We start from the raw sequence: 23,195 nt of genomic DNA, 5'->3' as shown, positions 1-23,195 counted from the left end.
ATTCATTTCTTTAAACAATTTCGAAAGGTCAAAACCCAAAGAACTTTTCTGTAAAATGTCATTAAATTGGCCAATTTGTTAACGAGGAGATGTCGTTTAAAGCAAATATTTCCTCTATTTATCTGAATAAAAACAGAGCTTACCCCCGGGCGTGGTCAATTTTGACCTTAGGGCATAACTTCAACAATCTTGGTAGATGGTCACTAGACAATGTTACAGACTAAATTTCTGAACTGTCTTTTTAAGAATGTTTTTTTATATTATTTTTATTTATTGTATATATAGTTTTACGTTTTCCTAGCTATGGCATCAAAACTTCTGCATGGCATTCATTCGTTTAAAGAGCTTTAAATCGTAACCACCCATGGAAAATCTCTGTGAAGTTTCATCAAAACTGACCAAGCAAGAGGAGATGTCGCTTAAAATGGAATTGATGCAAGTCACGATGTACATTGAATGTCCTCAAACCAATAAAGTATATGTTTATAATGTCTTAGAATGAACAAAACATCGTGGAAAATAGTTTACATTTGAGAAAGCGTTGCGTATTGTCAGTTTTATACCAAATATAGATAACACACTTGACACAGATTGACTGGTTATTTTTATTTTTCTCCTTAAAAATCACATCGCTCTTTCTTACTCTGAATGTGAGCGCTGCGTTCATTCTTGATTCCTTTATTTTTATTCGCTAAGATTTTCTTTCTTCAACACTGACAAGAAGTAACAACTGGTAGATGAAAATATTTTTATTCCAAAGATAGAAGTTTTGATAAGGATTATCCACAATTCGAGCAATAAAATGAACTGCACTGTATATGTATCATAAATTTATTCATTTTGTAAATTTTTTTTTTTTTGGATTAGTGGCCTTTGTATGAAAATCAAACAATTTAATTATATTGATATACATAGGGTTTTTTTTATTCTAAAATGATCAGTGCAGCTTCATTTTACAGTACAACGTACAAACAATATTGAAAGTTCATACAATGTAACTTACACAATGATTTTATACACGTGAATACATATAATATATTTCATCATATGCTGTACTTTGTTTCCATTTTAATAAAGCCATCACGTATTTTTGTATAACACATGTGAAACTTAACATTGGTTTTGTTCTGCTGGTCAGAAAAAAATTACTCCGAATGTTTACATTACAGGTTAATTGGCAAACATAATTGCTTAATTGGCATTATTCCAGTCGAGTCATATCGTTTATTTCTCACTTTGCATTTATGATAAAGATATATTTAAAATACAATAGTGCATTTTCAATCCAAATCTTAAAAGAAAACGTGGTTTTCGTCCTGATTTTGTAAAAGACATTTATTTTTATTACATTATCAAAGGCTTTCAGTTGTGCTAAAACAGGAGAATACGTCATGAACATTTACCAAATAATGACGTCATATTTCTGGAAAAAGGAAAGCTTTTTTTGTTAAAAAGTATAATACTATAATGTTTGGTTGTTATTCTTACTGGATACAAACTAAATACGCATTCAACTTATAAACATATTTAAAACGATGTACCTGTGGATGTAAATTATTTCAGGAACTACATTTCATCAATGCATGTAGAGCGGAAAACTGGCATTGCTGTATGGTATAAGGCTAGAGCAGGTGAAACAGGTAGATAGGTTTTGCTTTTTCAATGGAAAAAACATGTGATAAACAGTATTTGGCACAAGTCATCATGTAATACGCACTGTTACTCAACTCGTGCAAGGAATGTGTCAGTACGCTCGTCGGACGGTCGCTTACTTACATATTTCCTGAAGTTTTGAAATTGTGTACTAGTATATGACGACTCGTTACATATACTATATGTTCGTGTAGGTTTAGTAAGCTAGTAAACTTTTATTTTTCTTTCTTTCAAGTTAAGGAAAAAACAAAATGCTCACATGCTTACTTATCAAACATGCTTAACTATCATACGTGTTGAATTAGTATTTATTTCTAATGAAACATACAGAGCCGAGAAATAAGTTTTCAAGGTCTTAAATTTAAGTCGGTTTTAGTAGTTTAAGCCTACAACACAATAATACGAACAGTTCTTGGGTATAAATATACACTACTGCTACAATAACATTCCTCCCACTGACTTATTTTAAATTAAAGACAATAATAACACAAGTTGTAAATGAAAGCAAATAGAACGGGTGTATATTTTTGTTATAAAATGTTTCTCATGAGATATGTTTGACTTAAAGTGTGTTTATTTTCACAAGTAACGTTTTCATCGCATGTCTGTTAACAACGATGTCAATAAATTAATTGAGATCGTGTTTTTTGGCGTGTTTGAAAACTTCTTTTGTCCTACATTATTAACTTAAGACAATAAATATAACAACATAAAATTATGATGCTATGCTACTGTATTTAATTACACACGCTTACTACACGGACATGCCCTCTATAACGAAGTAAACAAAACGTCCTCTTACTTAAAAAAATGCGCGTGAAGTAAACTAAAATCACACTCCGTATTTTGTTACTAAAAAAACGATGCTATAAAAATTATGTACAAGTAGAAGATATTCGCATTGGCTTTCAAAGTGTAAAGTTAAATATACTACATAACATTTTACAGTGAATAACCAATATAAATACAAGATATCAGGTTTCAAATAATTTGATTAAGTATTAACTGCCTGCTGGACATTGTGCTGCAATCATTGTACATTTTTCTAAGACCCTGGAAATCTCGGAAATCGAAGAAGTTGTGCTGTCCAACTTCCGGAAGATGTTGTAGACATACCTCGCTTGTAAATTTCACTTTCGGTCATCGACATCGTAATTGATCGAGCTGTCGGTTGAATAAATTCAGTTACAATATCTTGTATGGTCGAATTTGCAGTTGAAATTTCGAAGGCCCTTCCTGTAGATGCATTTTTGCCATGGACCAGAAGAATTTCGACTGTCTCCGCTGGTCCGCAGAGGGTCGGCTCTGTCAATTTAGGATCAGCTGCTTTTGATTCGGTTTCAGATGTGATTCCATAAACATGTTCCGCGATCGCTGACTGAATTTCTGTCGTGTATGATGTTAAAAGACTGGATGAAGTGTCGGTCGTTTCACTCGGTTGCTCATTGTGTTCCATGCCTTTGTCGTTTATCCAAGAAAAAAATGCATGTAAGAGGCAGCCAATTCCCCCTGCCTTGGCGATTGCCATCATGTTTCCAACGATCTCATCAAGCTTTTTATCGATAAACCCATTGGACCGAAGTTTCTTAAATATACCAAACACGTGATATGTTAGGCTTATTACAAACATTAAGTTTAAAGCAAATAAATGCATGCATATTATGAAACTGCAATTTTGCATGCATAAAACTATTATTCAATGGTATTACGAAACTGTTGAAAACTCCATAAAGGCGTAATAATTATCTTATCCCACAATGTCTTGCGCCACAATACCAAACACCATTCTATTTAACTCAACGTCTTTCGTCACTGTTATGTTTTGGTTTCAAACCGCCTGCTTTACTGATCTGCTAAAGAAAATGCTTCTTAACGTATGTGCTACGTTTGTAATAACGTTGATCTATAAATAAAACGAGTGAAGGTAAATCCTAAAAACAAATTAGTATTAAAAACACCTTAAGAAACGAGAGTGACGACGTTAATAAGGTCCTAAAATCGGACGTGATGACGATTATAAAACCTCAAACCGTAATTGTTGCCTTGACTTTTCAGGGACCAGGTGAGCCGCCAAGACACCAGGGGCTCAAAGCCATTTAACTACTTCATGACATGTTATTTAAATGAGGGATTTCGTACGCAGCTAACTTCTGCCTGCATTATGCCCGATCATGAACTCCCATGTTGAGGCCATATGGATAACAAAGGATAAGGTAATCTATTAAAAAAACAAACATAAATTACCCTTTCAATAGTCTGGCGCATCTCTGTTGCATCCTCCTTTGACATATTGGTATCAGCAAAATTCAGGAAAACATCGGCCATCTCTCGCAATTCTTGGTTTGTTGTACGCAATTTCGACAGATGAAACATATTATTCCTTTTCTCGCGGACCTACAAGATAATATACATGTTTACATATATATAGATATTCATATGTATTAATATATGTTCTTGAAAAACATGTCGGAGATAATATTTTTGATTCAAATGAAAGTTCTATATAACCATATTATATACTGGTACATATTTTTATTGTAATTCAGATATAATTTTGCATGGACACCTGTTCACATGAATCTTTTCCACAGAAGACCATGCAGTTCTCCATTATGTTCATGTTTGCACTTAAATCTCTGGCCGTATATGCATCTTTAGTAAAACATTTCAGAATCTCCTCCGGATCAACACACCATTTGCGAGCATCTGTGTTCTTGAAAGATGGTTTTCCGAACCGGTGTAAATTTATGATTTCTTCTGCTATCTGCGTGCAAATTCCTTTAGGACATTGTCGACTTTCTTTAGCAGGATCCGTAAAATCATGGTACTGACACATGTGCGGTCTAAATCTGCACCAGGCATTGCCATTTCCACAAGGACTTGCATTTTGTGTCGTACACTGGTCACAGTATGGACTGTCTCCGCTACTTATAATTTTCTTCACTGTTTCCAAAATCGACGAATGAATTTCTTTCCCCTTTTCTGTAACCAAATTGGTGGCAGCAGAGTTTGTAATATCAAGCAGAAGGGTACCAAGATCAAAATTTTCCTTGGTGGAATCTGAAATATAATTATCAGGTAATATGCAAATATAATTACTTGACCTTAGCATCAAATGAACTTGTAAACAGTATTATGTAATTTAATAGTTTTGACTTCAGGCGAATTGGCGCTCTCAGAATTTCAGGAATATAAGTAACAGGTAGACCGGCAGACATATTCGGGAAATAGACTAGATTAAATGCAGATTGTTGCCAATCGCTTTGATAGGTTTTCGCAATGTGTATATAATAAGAATGGAAGAAATATTCATCTCTACAACAAAATACTTTAAACATTGAATTAATGAATTATTCTGCATTTAACCGAATATGTTTGATTATTGTAAGAGGCACGTTGGTATCGTTTTTGACATTTCGTTGCCGATGCGCTCAAACTTAAATGTGCTTTGTACTTTGGAACATTTTTATCAGCGAGAAAAAAATATATACTTAATTGAAACTGTCTTAAAACTGGAAATGTATTTAATGTTTACCGCTCGTCTTCAAATGTGTATACTCTTTAAACTTCAACAAGTACTTCTGGTATTGAGCACCGCGGAAATAGTAGGTCAACAAATAAATCCACTGTCCAATGACCTCTTCATTCGACTTGTTTACCTTACCATGGGATTTTTTTGTTTGTATTTTTTAATATACTTCCAAAACATGCGAAAGTTCTACTTACTAAAGGACCGCACAGTTCTTTCCTTTATTATAGTACGTATGTTAATCTTAACCTTTTAGCGCGACAATATTCATTTCTAGGTTGCAAAAATAATAGGCTATTTGCTTCATTTCGATTTGTAGACAATAATCGATCAGATCAGAGTAGATCATGTACGAAAACAACTACGTTTTTGTAATTCGAAAACAACAATCGAACAATCACATGTTAAGCGTTTATGTTTACATTTATGATTGGGAAACCACAATTACGCAATAATATAAAAAGTGTTTATCACTCTGTTAAGTATAAATCATCTTCTCCATCCAAACAACATTTCATTAATATTGACATGCGCAATGATTGCTTTTAGATTTCTTCCAAAAATGTTCATTCTCACACAGCATTTTCTTTTGACATTTGTGTGCATACCTAAACTGCGAAAAAATCAAAGATCCTGAAAAATACGATGTCGATTATGGGGTTTGAACCCGCTTCGTCAATTTAGTACAAATGATATAACAAGAACGCTAAACTCTAGACTATAGAGGTTACTAAAGTACTGGGCTTTTGGAGTATATTTAAATGAAATATGCGATCAATACCGGTTATTTATTTTTACTCATGCGTTATTCTGTTCAATCATTTTAAGAATTCAGTATACTATACATTTTGTAAGTTACAAAAAATGGTTGGCACTAAGTGTTCCCTTATTCAATTAATCTTTAATGGTCTGGGGTCAGTGGTCAAAAAAGTGACAAGTGAAAATAGTGACAAGTGAGGTTAGAGGTTAAAGTATGCTAAGCAAGGGAATCATATGAGAGAAGTTAGGAAAGAGCCGGTCATATATTGAGTTTACTAGAAATCGCGAAATAGTAGGTTCACAAAAGCATAGCCTGGTAAGGTAACAAGTCGAAAGTGGAGGTCATTGACAATGGATTCATTTGTGGACCTACTATTTCCGCGTTGCTCAATACTATATTGTGGTTTAGTTGGGAAAACATTCGTTATGAAATTCGAACTTAAGAAATACGTTTCACTTACATCGTGTATCAACGAACTCGTTGAGCATTTCAAGTGTTTTTCCTGGTGTATCCATCTTTGATAATTATCGTCCAGCACTACCTGAAAAAAAATTAAAGATATATATGTGCTCAAAAGTCATTTTATATCTGACATGCCACTAAACCTGGTTTATGTTTAAACTTTTTGCTACTGAGCATGTTTCTGTAGCTTTTTGCATATGGTTATAATGCTTTTCTTTTTCAGGATACCAATTTATCTATTTATTATTGCACATAATATGAAACCGATATTGATGACAGTTTTGGGAAAGCCAGTTTGCTGAAAGTTAAAACGCAGATCAATACAACAAAACATTGATGATATCAACCTCAAAAATAATTTTAAAATGCTGCCAAAAATATATTTGATTATAGATAATATAGATATATATAGATTATAGATGACAGTTTTTGGGAAGCCAGTTTGCTGATGGTAAAACGCAAATCAATACAACAAAACATTGATGACATCAACCTCAAAAATGTCTTTGAAATGCGGCCAAATATTTGATTACAATGGCATAATTTTTAGAACTTTGAGAAAACCCAAGCATGATATCATACCTTTTAAACGATTCTACTTTGGTTAAACGAAGTTAAACGCTGAACTATTTTACAAATATACTGAATAACTATGGGTTCAAATACGACATAACTTGTTTAAGTGGTACACAAATTATACAAAAACAGTTGAGAATAATACGTTGATTATTTAGCAAATTCCTTGTTGATAATGCTTTAATAACGTTAACAAAGTGTTAAGCATAAAGTTAAACATTTTATCGTAAAAACTGGTCCCATTACTGTGGCAACATAATACACAATTACGTTACATTATATAATGTTTCTTATATCTTGCTGCTTATAATAATAATAATAATAATAATAATAATAATAATAATAATAATAATAATAATAAGTATAATAAGTATAATAATATTAATAATAATAATAACAATATCATTAATAATTAATATTTATATCAATAATTATGATAATAACAATAATTTAATAGTAAAAAAGGTAAACTTCTTTATTAAAAATATATTTGAAATGCCAGTTCTACTGCTACATTAGCGTTAAAACATATTTCAATATCCGATTTGAAAATATGTTTATTTTTTAAATGTACAAAATTGAGAGTACCTTTTCCAAGCTTTTATAACTCCTGCAAATACCGGAGTGTTTTCCCCAAATGTTCAACCATTGACAGAGCTAACATACATAATAATAAGTAAGGTATCAATGCCCGCTTTTTATTTGGACTGTCACATGGGCATAACTTCACGGTCAGTGCATAAGCTATATTTATCGAAGACACAACTGTGTAATTATGTAATTTAAAGTAAACAGTTTCGCTCCACCCTCGTACAACTTATGTAAATAAGCTCCCTGAAATCTGATATTTAAACACCCAATCTGTTGAGGCCAAGGAAGCTTGTTGGTAATATTTGTTTTTGTTGCAAAAGATAGTGTGCACATAGGAGTTTGTGATTTGTTTTGCAATATTTTTAACAGAAATATAATGATGATGGTATAATAGTTAAGAGAAATGTCGCTGTACTCCAGGTGCATCTTTAATTTTGACACTATTGCTATTTTAAGGGATTGTTTTGCAAACAAAGGTAGATAGGGGTAAAAATGAAACCTCGTCTGAGAATAGAATCAGAGCTCACTGCGTCGCCCCAGCGCAAATAGGCTTGTGCGATCGGATGTAGATTTTGTTTTCAATTCTCCCGGGTACTATGAGTACATTTCTGCAATACATGTAGCGCGGAAATCGCATTGCAATGTAATACTCGGCTCATAAGCAGCACACGTGAAGCACGTAGGTCTTGTTTGTTTTTGTTAACCGGAAGAAAAACCTGACTTTTGTTATCATAAAATTGTTTTTAAGCAAGTGAAACAAAATAAAATCAAAACAACAAATATTTATGTAAAATATACTTCGACATATAAAACCGATACTATTAGAATACTTTACAAACAGTCTTTCAAATATGATGAGGCCCCGAAAAGTCCAACTAAAAGGACAAGTTTAGTTTGTTAAATGTATGTGTTATCAAAAGCAATTCTAAAGAAGCAAAACAATGTACTATTTTCAGATATTGCCTGTTCAACAAACTTGTGCAAGCCACACTGTACATTGCTTTAAGAAATCTAAAGAGTATAATAGGAATACCTTTAAATAACAAAATAGGATAGCCTAAAAAACAGCGATCGTGTTTTATCTCAATATCTTGGGTCATGTAATGTCATACAGTTTGAAATAATATCTTACGATCTTTCAGGAATACCACCCAAGGTAAAAGGCTGCTTAGTTAAAACGATAATTAACACAAACAATGGATGATATCAACCCTAAAATTACTTATATTATATAATTATACTGCCACGTAATAGGGAACCGACACTGATGACATGGTTTTGGAATACCAGTTTGCTGCTTAATTGAAACATGAATGATTTACCACTTGAAATTCTTCGAATGATATATTTAAACACAATGGGAAACCGACATTGGCGGCATTTTTAGAGAGGCCAAGTATGACCTTATATCTCTGAGACGATTCTAAATAAGTAAACCATTCACCCCAATATCATGAAAAACTGTGGTTTCAACTACAATTCTTTTTTATCTTTTTCATATTGACGACAAGTTTGCAAAATCTTATTTTTAAAATACAAACTGACTTAAGTAATGAATATTTTATCAAAGAATGAGTTAAAATATGTATTAAAAATCGAAACAATAGATACAAGATTGACCTTACCGATGCTTACAAAACAATTGAACCCTCAGCATGTATATTGATTGGCTATTGATATCCCCCTTTAGTGTGCTTTTATAACTACGTGTAACGTATATGAACAAAATTACCAGATTACCAAAGTCTATCTGTAAGCGCAAACTGTTTATGGTCACTTTCTTATGAGAAGAGGAAAGCCTTGAGCATAGAGTTTGCAATACAAACATTGTTCAATAACTCTAAAACCAACGCTTACAAAACAGTGACTTCTTCATCCATAGCAACTAATGACTTTCTTATGAATTAATGACTTCCTTAGCAACCATTCATATATTTCTTGTTATAAGTCACAAACAACTAAGAATATAATATATTCTCAATGATATGTTTTTGTAGATGTTATGCCAGAGTTTACATAAAATAATAATTCAAACATGTACAAGCAATATTCTCTTTCATTTTTAGCGCTAGTGATCCTTTTGTTTAATTCATTATTGAGTAAATGTTCGGCCATGATATACCTTGATTTATGATGTTTTTCCTATTTTATTCATTCTGTTTTTTGCATATTTTTCTATTGCATTTGTGTTCTCCAATGCACAGTATTTAATATTTATGCGAAAAGCTACAGAAAAGTTAAATAAGAAAGACAAATTTTTGTATCAAGAATTGCATAGATTTTAAGATACACTCCTTTATAAAGTCAAATATGATGTGTAACTCAAATTACTGATGATATTATTCTAAAGTTTTTTTATTTATGAGTTTAACAATCAAGCAATACTGTCACTCTTTTGGAGCATAATATTTGGGCATTATATACCTAGTCTAGTCGCTTTTATTTTTAATAATGTTTTTCTTTATTTGTTCCCAGTTTTAGTACAATGATGCTTTTAATTATGAAACTCTATGATCACACAGTTTTAAACCTTTTAAGGCAGACTGTGTGTGAAGCTTTTGGTTTCTAACGATGACTGCATCGTATCTTTGAAAAGTATTTGCATTAGGTGCTCTGAATTGTTTCCCTCCGTCTGCAAATAGAGTTGGGATCTCTAATCATTGAAGTACTTGGGGTTTACCTTAACGTTTTTTATTATTATTTGTTTTATTGAACAGTTTCCTCAAGTTAATGCATACTTTGATAAGATTTATCTTTTGCGTTCTATCTTTATTAAGAATTGTTGGGATGAGAGTGAGGTTTGTGCACATAAGTTGGTTTAAAAGTAAATTTACATTTTACTGACCGTTCCAAGGCGGTACCTAACAATTCTTGATAAATATACCAATTATATATATATATATATATATATATATATATATATATATATATATATATATATATATATATATATATATATATATATATAAATATAGTATTTATGCACTGTGCTGTTTGTAGAGTTGTGTGCTGTTCTATGTTTCTTGTTTGTGAATTTGTGTTCTTTGTCTTTGGCGTTGCCCATTGCCACTAAACCGGGTTTATGTTTAAACTTTTTGCTACTGAGCATGTTTCTGTAGCTTTTTGCATATATATTGTAACCAAACAATACAATAAATTTCGTGTCAAAATGATATTGAAATAATTGAAAATTCCTAAAAAATACACAATTTACAAACACGGTGCAACAAAAAAAGCATTACCGACAAGTTCTGATAGGCCCATCACACTTAACACTTCATGTACGGGTACGTGTCGTGACGACTTCCGTTTGTGTATTACGTCATCAAGGTAGGTGTGCAATGTACAAGGTTCGGATTAGCGACAACAATTTACTCTTTAAAGTTATTCACATAAATCACTAGTTCAAAGTTGACATATTAACAAAATATTCATAGTTTATAAATTGATATACTTATTACGAATATATCAATAGATTTCCCAATGTTGATTAAGGTAATGGAAGAGAGCGTAAGACCGTGATAGTCCTTTGATTTATCATGTATGCAATTTATGTATTTGATAAATGTACTAAAAAGTATAAATATTGTTTAAACCTGTTCTTCGATTGCGGGCTCGATGTATTTAGTTTAATATGAAATACTATCCAAATGGATACTTAATTATACAATTAATTTAAGTGTTTTGATATACGGATTCATGCTGCCTTAAATAAGAGTTTGATGATCTATTTCTTCAACTGTTATAATTAAACACCAATAGATATGCTTCATTTTACGCACATCAAGCTTAAATCGAACTACTCATAGTCTTGCGTTTAAAGTAAGTAATGCTCGAACGCTTTAGTAACGTTTCTATTTGCATATAGATGGTCTTAACTAAAATAACAAATTCATTGTACAATTTACGACCGTATACAATGGACGAAGATGAGTTTAACGTTCGGGCAAAAGAAGCTTTAGACATGGTGTTCGATTATACCAAAAACGCTCGAGATTATAATCCCCTACATGATGTAAAACAAGGGTATTTGAGCGATCACATTCCACTAGATCCACCAACTGTTCCTGAAAAATGGGAAGACATCGTTACAGACTTTGACCGGTATATCTTTCCGGGGGTAAGTTTATGCTATTCACATAAAGACAAAGAATACTGCGTTTGTAAACGCCCCATTTTGAAATTTCTTTCTATTTGTCTATGCTAATTTCAGTGCCGCCGTCTATGCTCAGTTTTGTTCTGACATTTGGTGTGTCTTATATAACCAATTAAAACTCTATTTCCCTGTAAAACTTAACTAATGTGTGATTAAGTGCCTTTTTAACCTATGTTGCCACTAGTCGTAATTTTCGTATAATGCCGAACGACTGATGTCTAGTGATATCAGTTTGTGATGCTTCGGAATAGTTATTTCTTATTCAAGTTAAAAGTAACTTTTATAATATTGTCGTGTAAACTGAAATATACATACCATCCCCTTCGACAGAATTATGGTAAAGTCAGTTATGTTTAAAAAAATCACCGATGATTTTTTTAACCATACTCTTCTGTTTTATATTGTTAAGCAATCAACTGTAAAAAAACTTGTCAAAAGTTTATCTTTTTGCTAGCAAGTTCATTTGACGCATTTTTAAAGTTGTGCATTTCGTACATAAATTGTGTCATTTAACTACTCCTACTACTACTACTACTACCTACTAACATAATGGTGTTGCCCAAAGCCTTTAGCACACACTTAATTGCCGGTCAAAACACATAATAGCTTTCAAAGGTTAATCTTAGGCTAGGTGAGGGCAACTCTTACCTTTTTGAGAAAATCTTACCCAATCAAATCTTACCCAAAAGTAATGATTACTCCCACCCATTTGAAAAGTAAACTTTTACTCTTTAAAAAGGTGTAATTACTCCCACCCATTAAAAAGGTATAGTTTTACTCTTTAAAATAGGCAACACTTTTATGAGAACTACAAATGTCATCAAATGTCTCAAAAGGAACGTTAATAGCTTACTTCCCATTGCGCAACATAACGCATACGCGTCGATTACCTTTTTTAACCAGGGTAGAAAATTGTTTAGATAAATTAATTATCACTTCACTTCGCGAACTGTCTCCTCGATTATTCCCCGAGTTCAAGTTAATTGTGTCGCTTCTGTGTAATTTTACATAAATAACTATACGAGTAAAGATTTAAAATAGCGGTTTTACATACACGAGTAATGATTAATCCACTCATTTACTCCAATCTGATTGATAGTGCATCTTAAGATATATTTCCATATCAATTAAGTTTCTTCCATACAATTAATTACCCAATAGTGACGCAAAGAAAATTATATACGCCTATACATGATATACGCCCTTTCGTTACAGTCTCGTCAAAAGGACTTAATTATCATAGTGCACATAGTTCACAATAATATTGCAAAACACGTTATAAATAAGATCGTTTACCGACTTAACATCTGTGTGCTTTTTGGCGCTCTTTATTTATTTATTTGTTTTATGTTGGGGTGGGTGTGCGTGGGGTGTACTTTAACTAAAAGAAGTGGGTGTACAGGGTAGATTTTACTACTGAATACGCAAAATCTAAAAATAAAAAGATAACCTAAGTAAATTTGAAAAAATGTAAGTTGTCAACAGTTTATCTTGAACAGATACATTTTCAAGCTATATTGAAAACCTATGGGTTGCATGATGTCTTACAGCTCTTAAAATAGAACTTCCGCCAAATGTGGGTTAGGACTTATCTATTTAAATTGCACCACAAACTGACTTTTAAAACCCGAAAACTCGTTTTATAGTAGTCCATTAGTAAGGTTAGCTGTCAACACGACATTCATTCTGTACATTACAAATGCTGTCTGGCTAATCCTAAATGGATTATTTATACATCATATAGAAATAGAAACTATTTACAAGTTTTAAATATTACAAAATAACTAAGCTCTTTGCGGTTTATGCATACTTTGATAAGATTGACCTTTTACGTTTTTTCTTTATACAGGATTGTTGGGGTAAGAATGAGGTTTGTGCATGTAACAATTTAAGTTTTACTGACCGTTCCAAGGCCGTACCTAACAATCCTTGATACCCCCCCCCCCCCCCCCCCCCCTGTCTTTTTTATTGGTTTTGTATGTGCTTAGTCACGGGATTTTTGGCCCGAAACCACTTTTTTGGGTGAATATGAATTATAAGTAATTCCTGACAGACCAGTTCTTTGGGAAAATGACTGTTAATCATGTGTTAAATACATCCTATTTTAAAGGAAATTTTGGCAAAAACTAAAAGGTAATTTGTTTAAGAAACACTATAAAAAAAAAAGTTCAACATTTTTCGTTATTATTTCATTCGCGATTTTTGGGATAAGAGTGAGGTTGTGCATATTTACTGGTTTACCCCCCCTGTGAATTTACACTTTACTGACCGTTCGAAGGCCGTACCTAACAATCACCCCAAAAAAGTCTCGTCTCTACCCCCTCTGCGATTCCGTAAAACACGGCATTATTTCTCCTTCTTCGTGCCTCAGCATCAATGGAATGAAACGTTATCTTTTTAAAATTCTGTTCTTGGGCCATATACTTATTTTCTATGCATTCCATTCTTTCGGATTTATGATCTATGTCTTTTGTTTATATTTCCGCTATATACCTGTGCTGTGACACCAGTTTTTTAGCATTTTCCATAACTGACAGGATCAAGCTTTTAAGTTTTTCATCAGAGGTCACGCTGATATGCGACTGGTTCATACTTGTCTCTGTCCTTTTTTCTTTTCTTATGGTTTTCTTTACCTGTCACTGTCCGCCATTGTTCACCTGTCCGAAAACGTTTACTAGTCTCAATGTCACCATACCCGAACTCTGTGTCGCTCCCACATTCAGCTGTCGTTATATTCTCACCCCTCAGTATGTCCCTTTCCATGCCTATGTTAACTGCCTTAAATGCCCTTTTACACACTTAAAATTATTTTATTGTTTATTTTTTTCAAAATATTAAAATTGCGCCATTCATCACCGGAAGTTCATTACGTTAAATCCCCTCGAAAGAATAGACAAAAGAGAAAGTTTTTCTCTTATCTAAGTCTCGTATTACCAATAAAGTGCATTTTGGTGTATTTATGTCTTGTTTTCTCCCATTTGTAGGGTTTGTGCGCGCCGGGAATGCCACCCATGGGACGTTCTAGCACATAAATGATGTATGCGCTCAAATACTAATTTAAACTCAATGAAAATCTTAATCATTTTGTATAGGCATTATTTGTTTCTTTTATTCAGATATTTCATGCTTCTCATCCCCATCACCATGGATATACACCTTGGGTTATATCGCATCCTGCCACAATAGCGGAGATATTTATTAATGCTCTGCCAACAATACCTACGGAATGGGTATGCAACATACATACTTTGTTAATAAGTCTTTAAAAATAAGCAGTTCAAAGCTTTAAATCCAATAGCCTTCTTTTTGAATGTACAAAACATTAAGCATTCTTATATGTATGTGTAAAATGTAGAAATAGTCAAATGTTAAAAATAGCGCTGTATTGTTGATAATCATTAACAAATGCATCCAATCCCAGAGCCTTTGCCCTGCTGGTGTGGAGTTGGAGGTCATTGTTATGGATTGGCTGGCCAAAATGATAGGTCTTCCAGATCATTTTCTCTACTACAACAATAGTGACTTCAAATATGGTGGAGGATGCTTACAGGTAAAACCATGAAGAGCTCAACAAGAAGGCAGTTGCCATTTTGCATTAAAGTTGTCCATTGTAGATTATAAAATTTGTCTACACAACTAATTTAAAAGGGATGATATGATACTCTCTGTTGTTTAGAAAACAAAAAAAATCTTTCGGAAAAAAAGACAAAACGATTTAATAGAATGGTTCTTCATTAAATATTTAAGTCTCTGTTTGGATATCTTTATTAAAATTATATTTACTGATCAAACAACGATTAACGGCCTGTAATATTAAATAATGTTTTCCTTTTATCGTATGTTTTGCTTTGATCTTGAGTCAAGCAACCATAAATCAAATTATTTTTCTGTCAAATGATTTAATAGAATGGGTCTTCATTAAATATTAAGTCTTAATGTATTTGGATTTCTTTATCATAATTATATTTACTTATCAAACGACGATTACCCAGCCTGTAATACTAAGTTAAGTTTTCCTTTGATCGTATGTTTTGCTTTGATCTTGATTCATGTAACAATAAATCCAATTATGCGAATGTTTTGTTTGTAGAATACAACATGTGAGTCAACTTTAGTTGCTCTACTTTCTGCCAGAAAAAAGGCTTTGCTAATACGCAGGAATTCTGAATGTGCTGAAGTCGACGATTGGATGATAATGTCCAAATTTGTGGCATACAGTTCAGAAGAGGTAAACACAATTATTTCTCCCAGTATCAATTTTGTAAGTAGTGAAAAGTACTATTCATTTTATCACGAATTCATAGATAAGTGTAACCGTAATATATATATATGTATATATATATATATATATATATATATATATATATATATATATATATATATATATATATATATATATATATATATATATTCTAAAACTGTCTAGAAAGACAGCTTAAGACACCTTTTTTAAATGTGGATATCTCAGAGAATAGCTAGACAATAAAATACATTGAACTAAGTCATTGTGCCATTGTCTCATGATGTATGCCATCAAGGCATTTATCCCTAAGCATGTTTAATCGGAGGCTGCTACGCTTTTTTTCCAGTTGTATTTATTTTTATTTAAGGCTCACTTTTCATTTGACATGGCCTGTTTGATTGCCTGTATACGACAAAGAAAGATAGATACAAACGAAGATGGATCGATTAAAATTGCAAGACTGAATGAGAGACTTGAAAAGGATAGAAATAACGGCCTGATACCAATATTTGTAAGACTTACCTTTTGTGTGCTTTTAGCAGAATTGTAACGCAACATTGATACATCCCAAATCCAAAAGTACTTTTCTCTCTTATAGATCAAATATCGTATAGAATAATGATATTTTAACCATACGGCCACAAAAACAAAATAACTGGGCGTTGCATCCTATATTTTATATAGTGCTATGCTCACTAAAGCATACACGTCCGTCGGGGCTTCGAGGAGATATAACATGTACTATATGTTATCCAATGATTCAAAACAAAATTTAAGGTAACACTTCCGTTTTAAACACTTTCACAAAATGTGTGTATGGCAAAGACATACCTGCATACCATATAAACGATGTATTCCTTTTAGCCAAGTATTTTAGCCTTCCAAAAGAAAAGAAACCAGCCATTTGTTTAAGAAATTAATAATATATAATTACTTGATAAACCATTTGGAAAACCATCAAAACCATGAGCTACTTATATATGTATACTTATTATGTACTTGTCTCTGCCATTCGTATCATGACTATACACTGTTGTACGCACATATTTAAATACAGCTCAATTTAAAAGATGGTTACTCTGTATTTCCACACAGGTGATGGCAACGCTGGGTACGTCTTTTCTATGTGTCTTTGATGACACGCATGAGCTCGGACAAGTTTGTAAGTCGACGAAAGAAACGTTTTAAATTAACGCAAACATGCATCATACTATGTATCATAGGTTGTCATGTTGAATAGTAATGTATTGAGTGTTTATATACTAGACTTAGAGGATAGACGTTTACGGGTTTACACAAACACGCTGCCAATATCTGTTTTATGTGTCTGGTGCAATCGGCAAGATAGATTTGGTAGACAAATAATAACATTGTTCTGCAGCAAGGTCGCATTGAAAAGCCAGTTAAGTATAAAAAAGCCAATAAGTGGAGATGTGACACATCAATATGAGTTAATGATATCATGTGCCAATTCATTTGCGTTGACCCCGTGTCATTGAACGGGCTTTATGCTTCAAGTTTCGACTACTGGAATTGTTTATGTAGTCATTCATATAAATGTTAACCCCAAATTCTAGCCAACTTCTGTTGAAGTCAATAAACTCACAATTATATTTCGACTTTACTATTTACACATTTGGAAGAAAAAGGATGCCTCTTAACTATTTCCTATTTTATATGTAAGGTCGTCAAATAAGATTGCATTAGTGAACAAACCGCCAATGACGTCAGGGTATGAGTCGGCTGTAGCTTTTGAAGTCATTAACAGAAAATAAATAAAATCTTCATTTTGAACGACGATTGTGGGCTGTGATAAAAACAATCTAACATTCGTTGCCATTTAAAAAGGCTCAATTTAGGTAAAACAAATATTTCCGTAACGAATCTACACCTTTCAATGTTTTTGTATTGAACTATTTTGTGTTAATGTTTAAAATTCAAATGAACATATCGAATATCTTGCATATGTATTTCAATGTACACAAATGTTGTTGGTCAAGGTTTTCGAGATATTCTTTTCTGTATTTTGATTTTGATACGTTTGTTTAAAAAAATCACTTGCATAAATAGGAATAATTAAGTATTATTGTTTGAAATTCTTGTCAAGTGTTTGAAATAAAATGATGTTTATTGAAAGGTTTTTGTCTTTGAACACCTTCTCCTTTAAAACTATTGACCATGCAATATGATGATTGCGTGTGGCCCTGGAGCTTGGAAACTAAAATTCCTTTGTTTCCATGTTTGTGGCTACGAGCTTTGAAACCAAGACCTGCTGGTGCCCTGGCATACGGCCATTATCTGGGAAAACAAGATATATTTGTGCCCTTGTTTGTCTGAGTATTACAAAAACATTTAATTGTCAATGAATGTTGATGTTGGGACATCTTTTCAGGCAAAAGCAAAATTATATGGCTCCATGTCGATGCAGCACTTGCTGGCTCAATGTTTATTTGTCCAGAGAAAAGACGCAAGTTAAAAGGAATCGAGGTAAATGTTGCAAATACCAATTTCATAATATGAAAGCGCTTCTAAAGCATCCCTTTAAATGTATGATCAATATTGGTTAGTAGTTGGGTAGTTCTGAGCGTATTACTAAGTCATACCACTCAATATAAAGAAACTAGGACACTGATTTTACTGATGCAAGAGTACTTGAAATAAGTCCTTTATAAGCGAGCAACGCAACACTCTAAAACATAAACATCGATGGTTAAAAATTTAAACAACGGCATTCTCACAAATTTCATCCTACTGACTTGTGGGTTATGGATATGCAAAACAATCATTATATTCATACAGCTATGCTCTCTTCTCGACAGGTCCGCTTTAAATTTTAATTTGATGAATGCGAATAACGCCTCGCTGATAAAAAAGAGATTATTTTAAAGAAACTCACTCATGTTTAAGAGCCAAAAATTAGTTTTCAAGGTAATGCATCTGAAATCACGTTTTAATCATTATTTACAATTATAGTTTAAAAAGTTATTTTGTTTTTTTTGGGGGGGTGCGAACCCACGCCGATAAATTCAAGATAAAATTAGAATAGCGACGCCTTAACCACTAGGCCATCAGGACTTCTACAAAAGTGATGGATATTTGACGTTTTGACAATACAGTGATAACATCACGTGATATCGCAATCAACCAATCACGCTACAAAATAAAGTTACCATTAGCATTATTTCAGGAATGAATTGCGGGAGTGGTAACACACTTGACTATCATTCCAGGGGTCGCTGGTTCGATTCCCGTCGCATCACTAAAACAATATACTAATCGTCTTCCGCGAGGGACGTTAAATGGGGGTCCCGTGTGACAGTGCTATACACTGGTGCACGTAAAAGAACCAGGGTAGCTCAAAATACAAACCAAAAGTGCATTTTACAAAGACATGAACGAGTATCTTTAAAATGTGAATTGAATCGATAAAACATACATTGTTGGGTCGTTCCTGAATTTTTTTTTAACACAAGCATACACGGCGATATTTCAATTGTAGCATAACTATTATTATTTATTTAAAATTATTTATCATCTATTAATGACGAAAATAATAAGTTAATTTGCTCATGGTGAAAATTAAATACAATGTTTTTGATAGCTTGTAGATTCGTTTGTTGTTAACCTCTACAAATGGATGAGAGTAAACTCTCCAGCAAGCGCCTTTTGGTAAGACGAACTTTTACAATACAATGTAAATAAAAAATAAACATAATATATCATATGTACAAAACAATTTCTCTGAACATTAATAGTTTCATTTAGAGATTACAGGTTTAAAAACAAATCTGCAAAAATACGTATGTTTTACAGGGTAAAGGATCTACGTCTGAAAACAGACACGCTTGCTACCGATTCCATTGTTCTTTCCCATGCTGATATGGATGAAATGCCGAAATTTTATGTAAGTAAATGTCAGTATACCGTATGTGTGTTAAGCATAATTAATATTTTTATTTCATTTCATTTTTATACTAAGTACAGAATTAAAAGTTAACACGACTAAGAGTTGGTTCACATTGATTGGGAGAAGTAAATGGCAGGTGGCAATAACCACAAACTATACCAACAAATGAACGAAAATGTCATCTTTGTAATACACTCGAGAACGAATACAGTTTTCTCCTAAAATGTTAATTATGTAATGATTTACGAATATTTTACATCTGGCGCAATTAAAATTATACCAACTTATCTGGAAAGAAAATGTTAATATAATTCAAAACTATGTTGCTCTGCTCACAAAAGTTTGGAAAGATGACAAATTGATAATATCACTCGGCTGCTTTGAGATCATTCTAACAGTAACGATACGGTTGTTGTTGTTTATAAAAACTATGATTAAAGCGAATATTGAAATTGCATGATGTTGAATACATGTATTTAAGTTTATATGCAATAGTATTGTTCATAGAAACAATGTATATATAGTATGTTTATGTTAAAAATAATGTTTCATCTTCACAATTGATTAATTACACGCTATACTAAACTACATGTAAACATGTGATATGTTTCAAAATAAGTGTGTTTTAATTATACTTCAAACTCAAACGGATCCAAATTTATCTTGTTTACTCAAAATTACCATTCTTTAACATTGTTGTTCTAAAACTCTTAATGAAAGTGTACATGTTTTAAAATATGCAACTTATGGACCGTAAGCTAAAGCTGCTTAATTTTCTGCTGCTGTCTTAAAATAGTTCTGGTATCTGTTTTTTATTAGATTAACTTCATATCAATTAATCTTTCCTATGTTTTTATTTTTTAGAACATGCAAATACCATGCACTCAAGGTTTGGTTTGTCATAAGATGTTATGGACGGAACGGACTGCAAGATGAGATAAGAAAAGTAAAAAATAAATTAGAATATAACATAACATTAGAGATCAATAGGAAATTTGATGAATGGTAAAGATATTGTATTGTCGGAATAGTAGTATATGAACAGGAGGAAATAAACGTAATAGAATGAAGTGAATTTTTGCTAATTGTATAGATAAAATATACAATTGTTGAATTATCACTCGGACAAGCTTGGTCTACCGACGGACCAACCGTCCGACAGACCGACCGACATTTGCAAATCAATATACCTCTCATCATCAAAGGGCGTATTATAGAGTGAATCCTTAAAATGCCAACAACACAAATCAATAAACTATGGTCAAATGTCCAATCTGAGAGCATTTGGCCTGTCCTTTTTAAGGAATCTTCAAATGTTGCTATTGAATAAGGGACGTTGCAATGCGGAAAAATGAAATATCAACTTTAAAATAGTCTTTGTTTTGACTTTGACTTTGCAATGTGAACAAAGATCATGTTTGACACAAATCTGGCAACTTTTGAATGGAATTTTTTTAAGGGGCACAACAAAGTTTGCACTTGATTGATGAATAGCGCATTATATCGTTTATTTTTTTTACTTATTGATGATAATATATATTGATGAAAATAAAAAATCATTTAATTTGTACACAGATATATAGTAGGTAGCGATACTTTGGCGCATTTTAACACAGGCCACGCATGTATTATTTGAAGAAGCCATTTGTAAAGGGTATTCCTATAATTGGTCTCAAATTATATTCTTCTTTAGTTTTGAGTATTAATGTCAAAACACTTACATTGTAAATCAAATTTGTACATTTTTAAGTAAAAAACCTTTGCTCTGCCTTACATGATGTAATATGTTGGAACTATGTTACAGGACATCAACTTTGCCTTGTACTTTAAAGACTTGCTGACCATGGATTCAAGATTTGAAATCTTAAATGATGTTTGTACCAGCATAGTGTGCTTCCGCTTAAAAGTAAGAACAGGTTATCTATTCATCTCAAACATAATAAACTTAATTAATTTCCTTGTAGAAAAATGTAAAGTAAGTAAATTAATAGAATTAATTTAGTGTTATCGCCGACGGGCGAAAACATTGTCAGTGGTCGTTTAAACCAATAATTACCATGAACTTAGTACACATGTTACAAGTGACAATAGACACTCGTGTAACAAAGTCGATAACCCGAAACTAAATATGTCGAGATGTGTCCCTTGGTCAACTGAAAAAGTCGAGCTTTGGCCAGTCAACCCATTTATGGCCGAATGTTCGTTTCGGATAATCGTCAGCCGTGTTGCCATTTCAGCGAAACATTCAGATTTCTTTAAATTCATAGATACTGTCAACAGGATTACACCAGGAAAATATTAAAACACAACCCTGTTAAGAGGATAACATTCAAATAGAACGTTCGGTTCAAAACGGTCGATAAGAAAGAATACTGGTCCTTGCTACAGTGGAATGGGTCAATATATAGGCATTTTTTTAGAAAAAATCCGCGCTTAGATATTTAATAAACATCGATGGCATTTTTGTCATCTTGAATGACAAAGTTCAACATTGCAACTTACCGAAGAAGCGCTTATGCGCCTAAATAAATATAAAGTTATTAGAGTACAAAGGTTAAGATCAAAATGGAAACTAACTAACTATTAACAATTAATAAGCATTTCGTGGTTGGTATTGAGAATTCATAATTGAAGCTGTTTATTCTTTTATATTTTCAGGCACCTAATACAGTGAACAAGGCTTTGTATCAGGACATTTTTTACAACAAGAAACAAATCCATATCAGTAAGGCAGACTCGAAGGGCACTTTCTTTCTACGGTTTGTTTCCCGAAGTTCGAATCTAACGACCAGAGAGGACATTGACTTTGCATGGAATATCATACAGACGACTGCTGAAAATGCATTTAAGAAGATCACCTGCTAACTGCGCATTTAAGACTTTTAAACATTTGTTTAGCACGGCACACGAAATCATACGATGTTGTTAACGTGTATAAGGATGTTTTATTGTTTTATATTCAAATGCGTCACACATGCATAGCATACATACAACTTCCGGTATGAAAGAGGCAAGAGCCTTATTTGTATATAAGTATATCTTACCATGACTGTAGGCGTAGTCAATAGCATGGCTGCTGTATAGCTCAGTACAGCTTCGATCAAGAGCATGATTTTGTTGTATTTCTCCTAAGATTTTATAAACTCGGTTACGCTGAAAAAAGGACCTGCATAATACCAGGTTAAGTTGTCCTTCGATAAAATGCACTTATTATTACATTAAAAAATACGAAAAAGGTGCTTGTAGTGTGTGCTTGCGTGCGTGCGTGCGCGCGCGCGCGCGTGCGTGTGTGTGTGCTTTCTAAACTTTATAGAGAGG

The 23,195-nt window shown here is 32.7% G+C and overlaps 2 protein-coding genes across 2 annotated transcripts; one reads left to right on the top strand and one right to left on the bottom strand.

Annotated features, from left to right (window-relative positions):
* Positions 1-734: 734 nt before the first annotated feature.
* On the bottom strand, positions 735-7,693 carry LOC128233718 (uncharacterized). Its single transcript, XM_052947535.1, has 5 exons — positions 7,569-7,693; positions 6,403-6,483; positions 4,220-4,713; positions 3,898-4,047; positions 735-3,238 (listed from the first exon to the last, which is right to left on the bottom strand). The coding sequence occupies exons 2-5, from the start codon at positions 6,455-6,457 to the stop codon at positions 2,699-2,701; spliced, it is 1,239 nt and encodes a 412-aa protein (XP_052803495.1). The 5' UTR covers positions 6,458-6,483; positions 7,569-7,693; the 3' UTR covers positions 735-2,698.
* A 3,797-nt stretch (positions 7,694-11,490) lies between these two features.
* On the top strand, positions 11,491-22,742 carry LOC128235966 (aromatic-L-amino-acid decarboxylase-like). Its single transcript, XM_052950750.1, has 9 exons — positions 11,491-11,691; positions 15,149-15,277; positions 15,818-15,955; positions 17,066-17,132; positions 18,363-18,457; positions 18,770-18,789; positions 20,742-20,823; positions 21,682-21,783; positions 22,536-22,742. Exons 1-9 carry the CDS (start codon positions 11,491-11,493, stop codon positions 22,740-22,742), a joined length of 1,041 nt encoding a protein of 346 aa, XP_052806710.1.
* The last annotated feature ends 453 nt before the right edge of the window (positions 22,743-23,195 follow it).

This window comes from Mya arenaria, chromosome 5, assembly GCF_026914265.1.
Source record: "Mya arenaria isolate MELC-2E11 chromosome 5, ASM2691426v1".
Taxonomy (NCBI): Eukaryota; Metazoa; Mollusca; class Bivalvia; order Myida; family Myidae; genus Mya; species Mya arenaria.
Note: the sequence above shows the minus strand (reverse complement) of the source record. Positions and strands in the feature narration are given on the sequence as shown.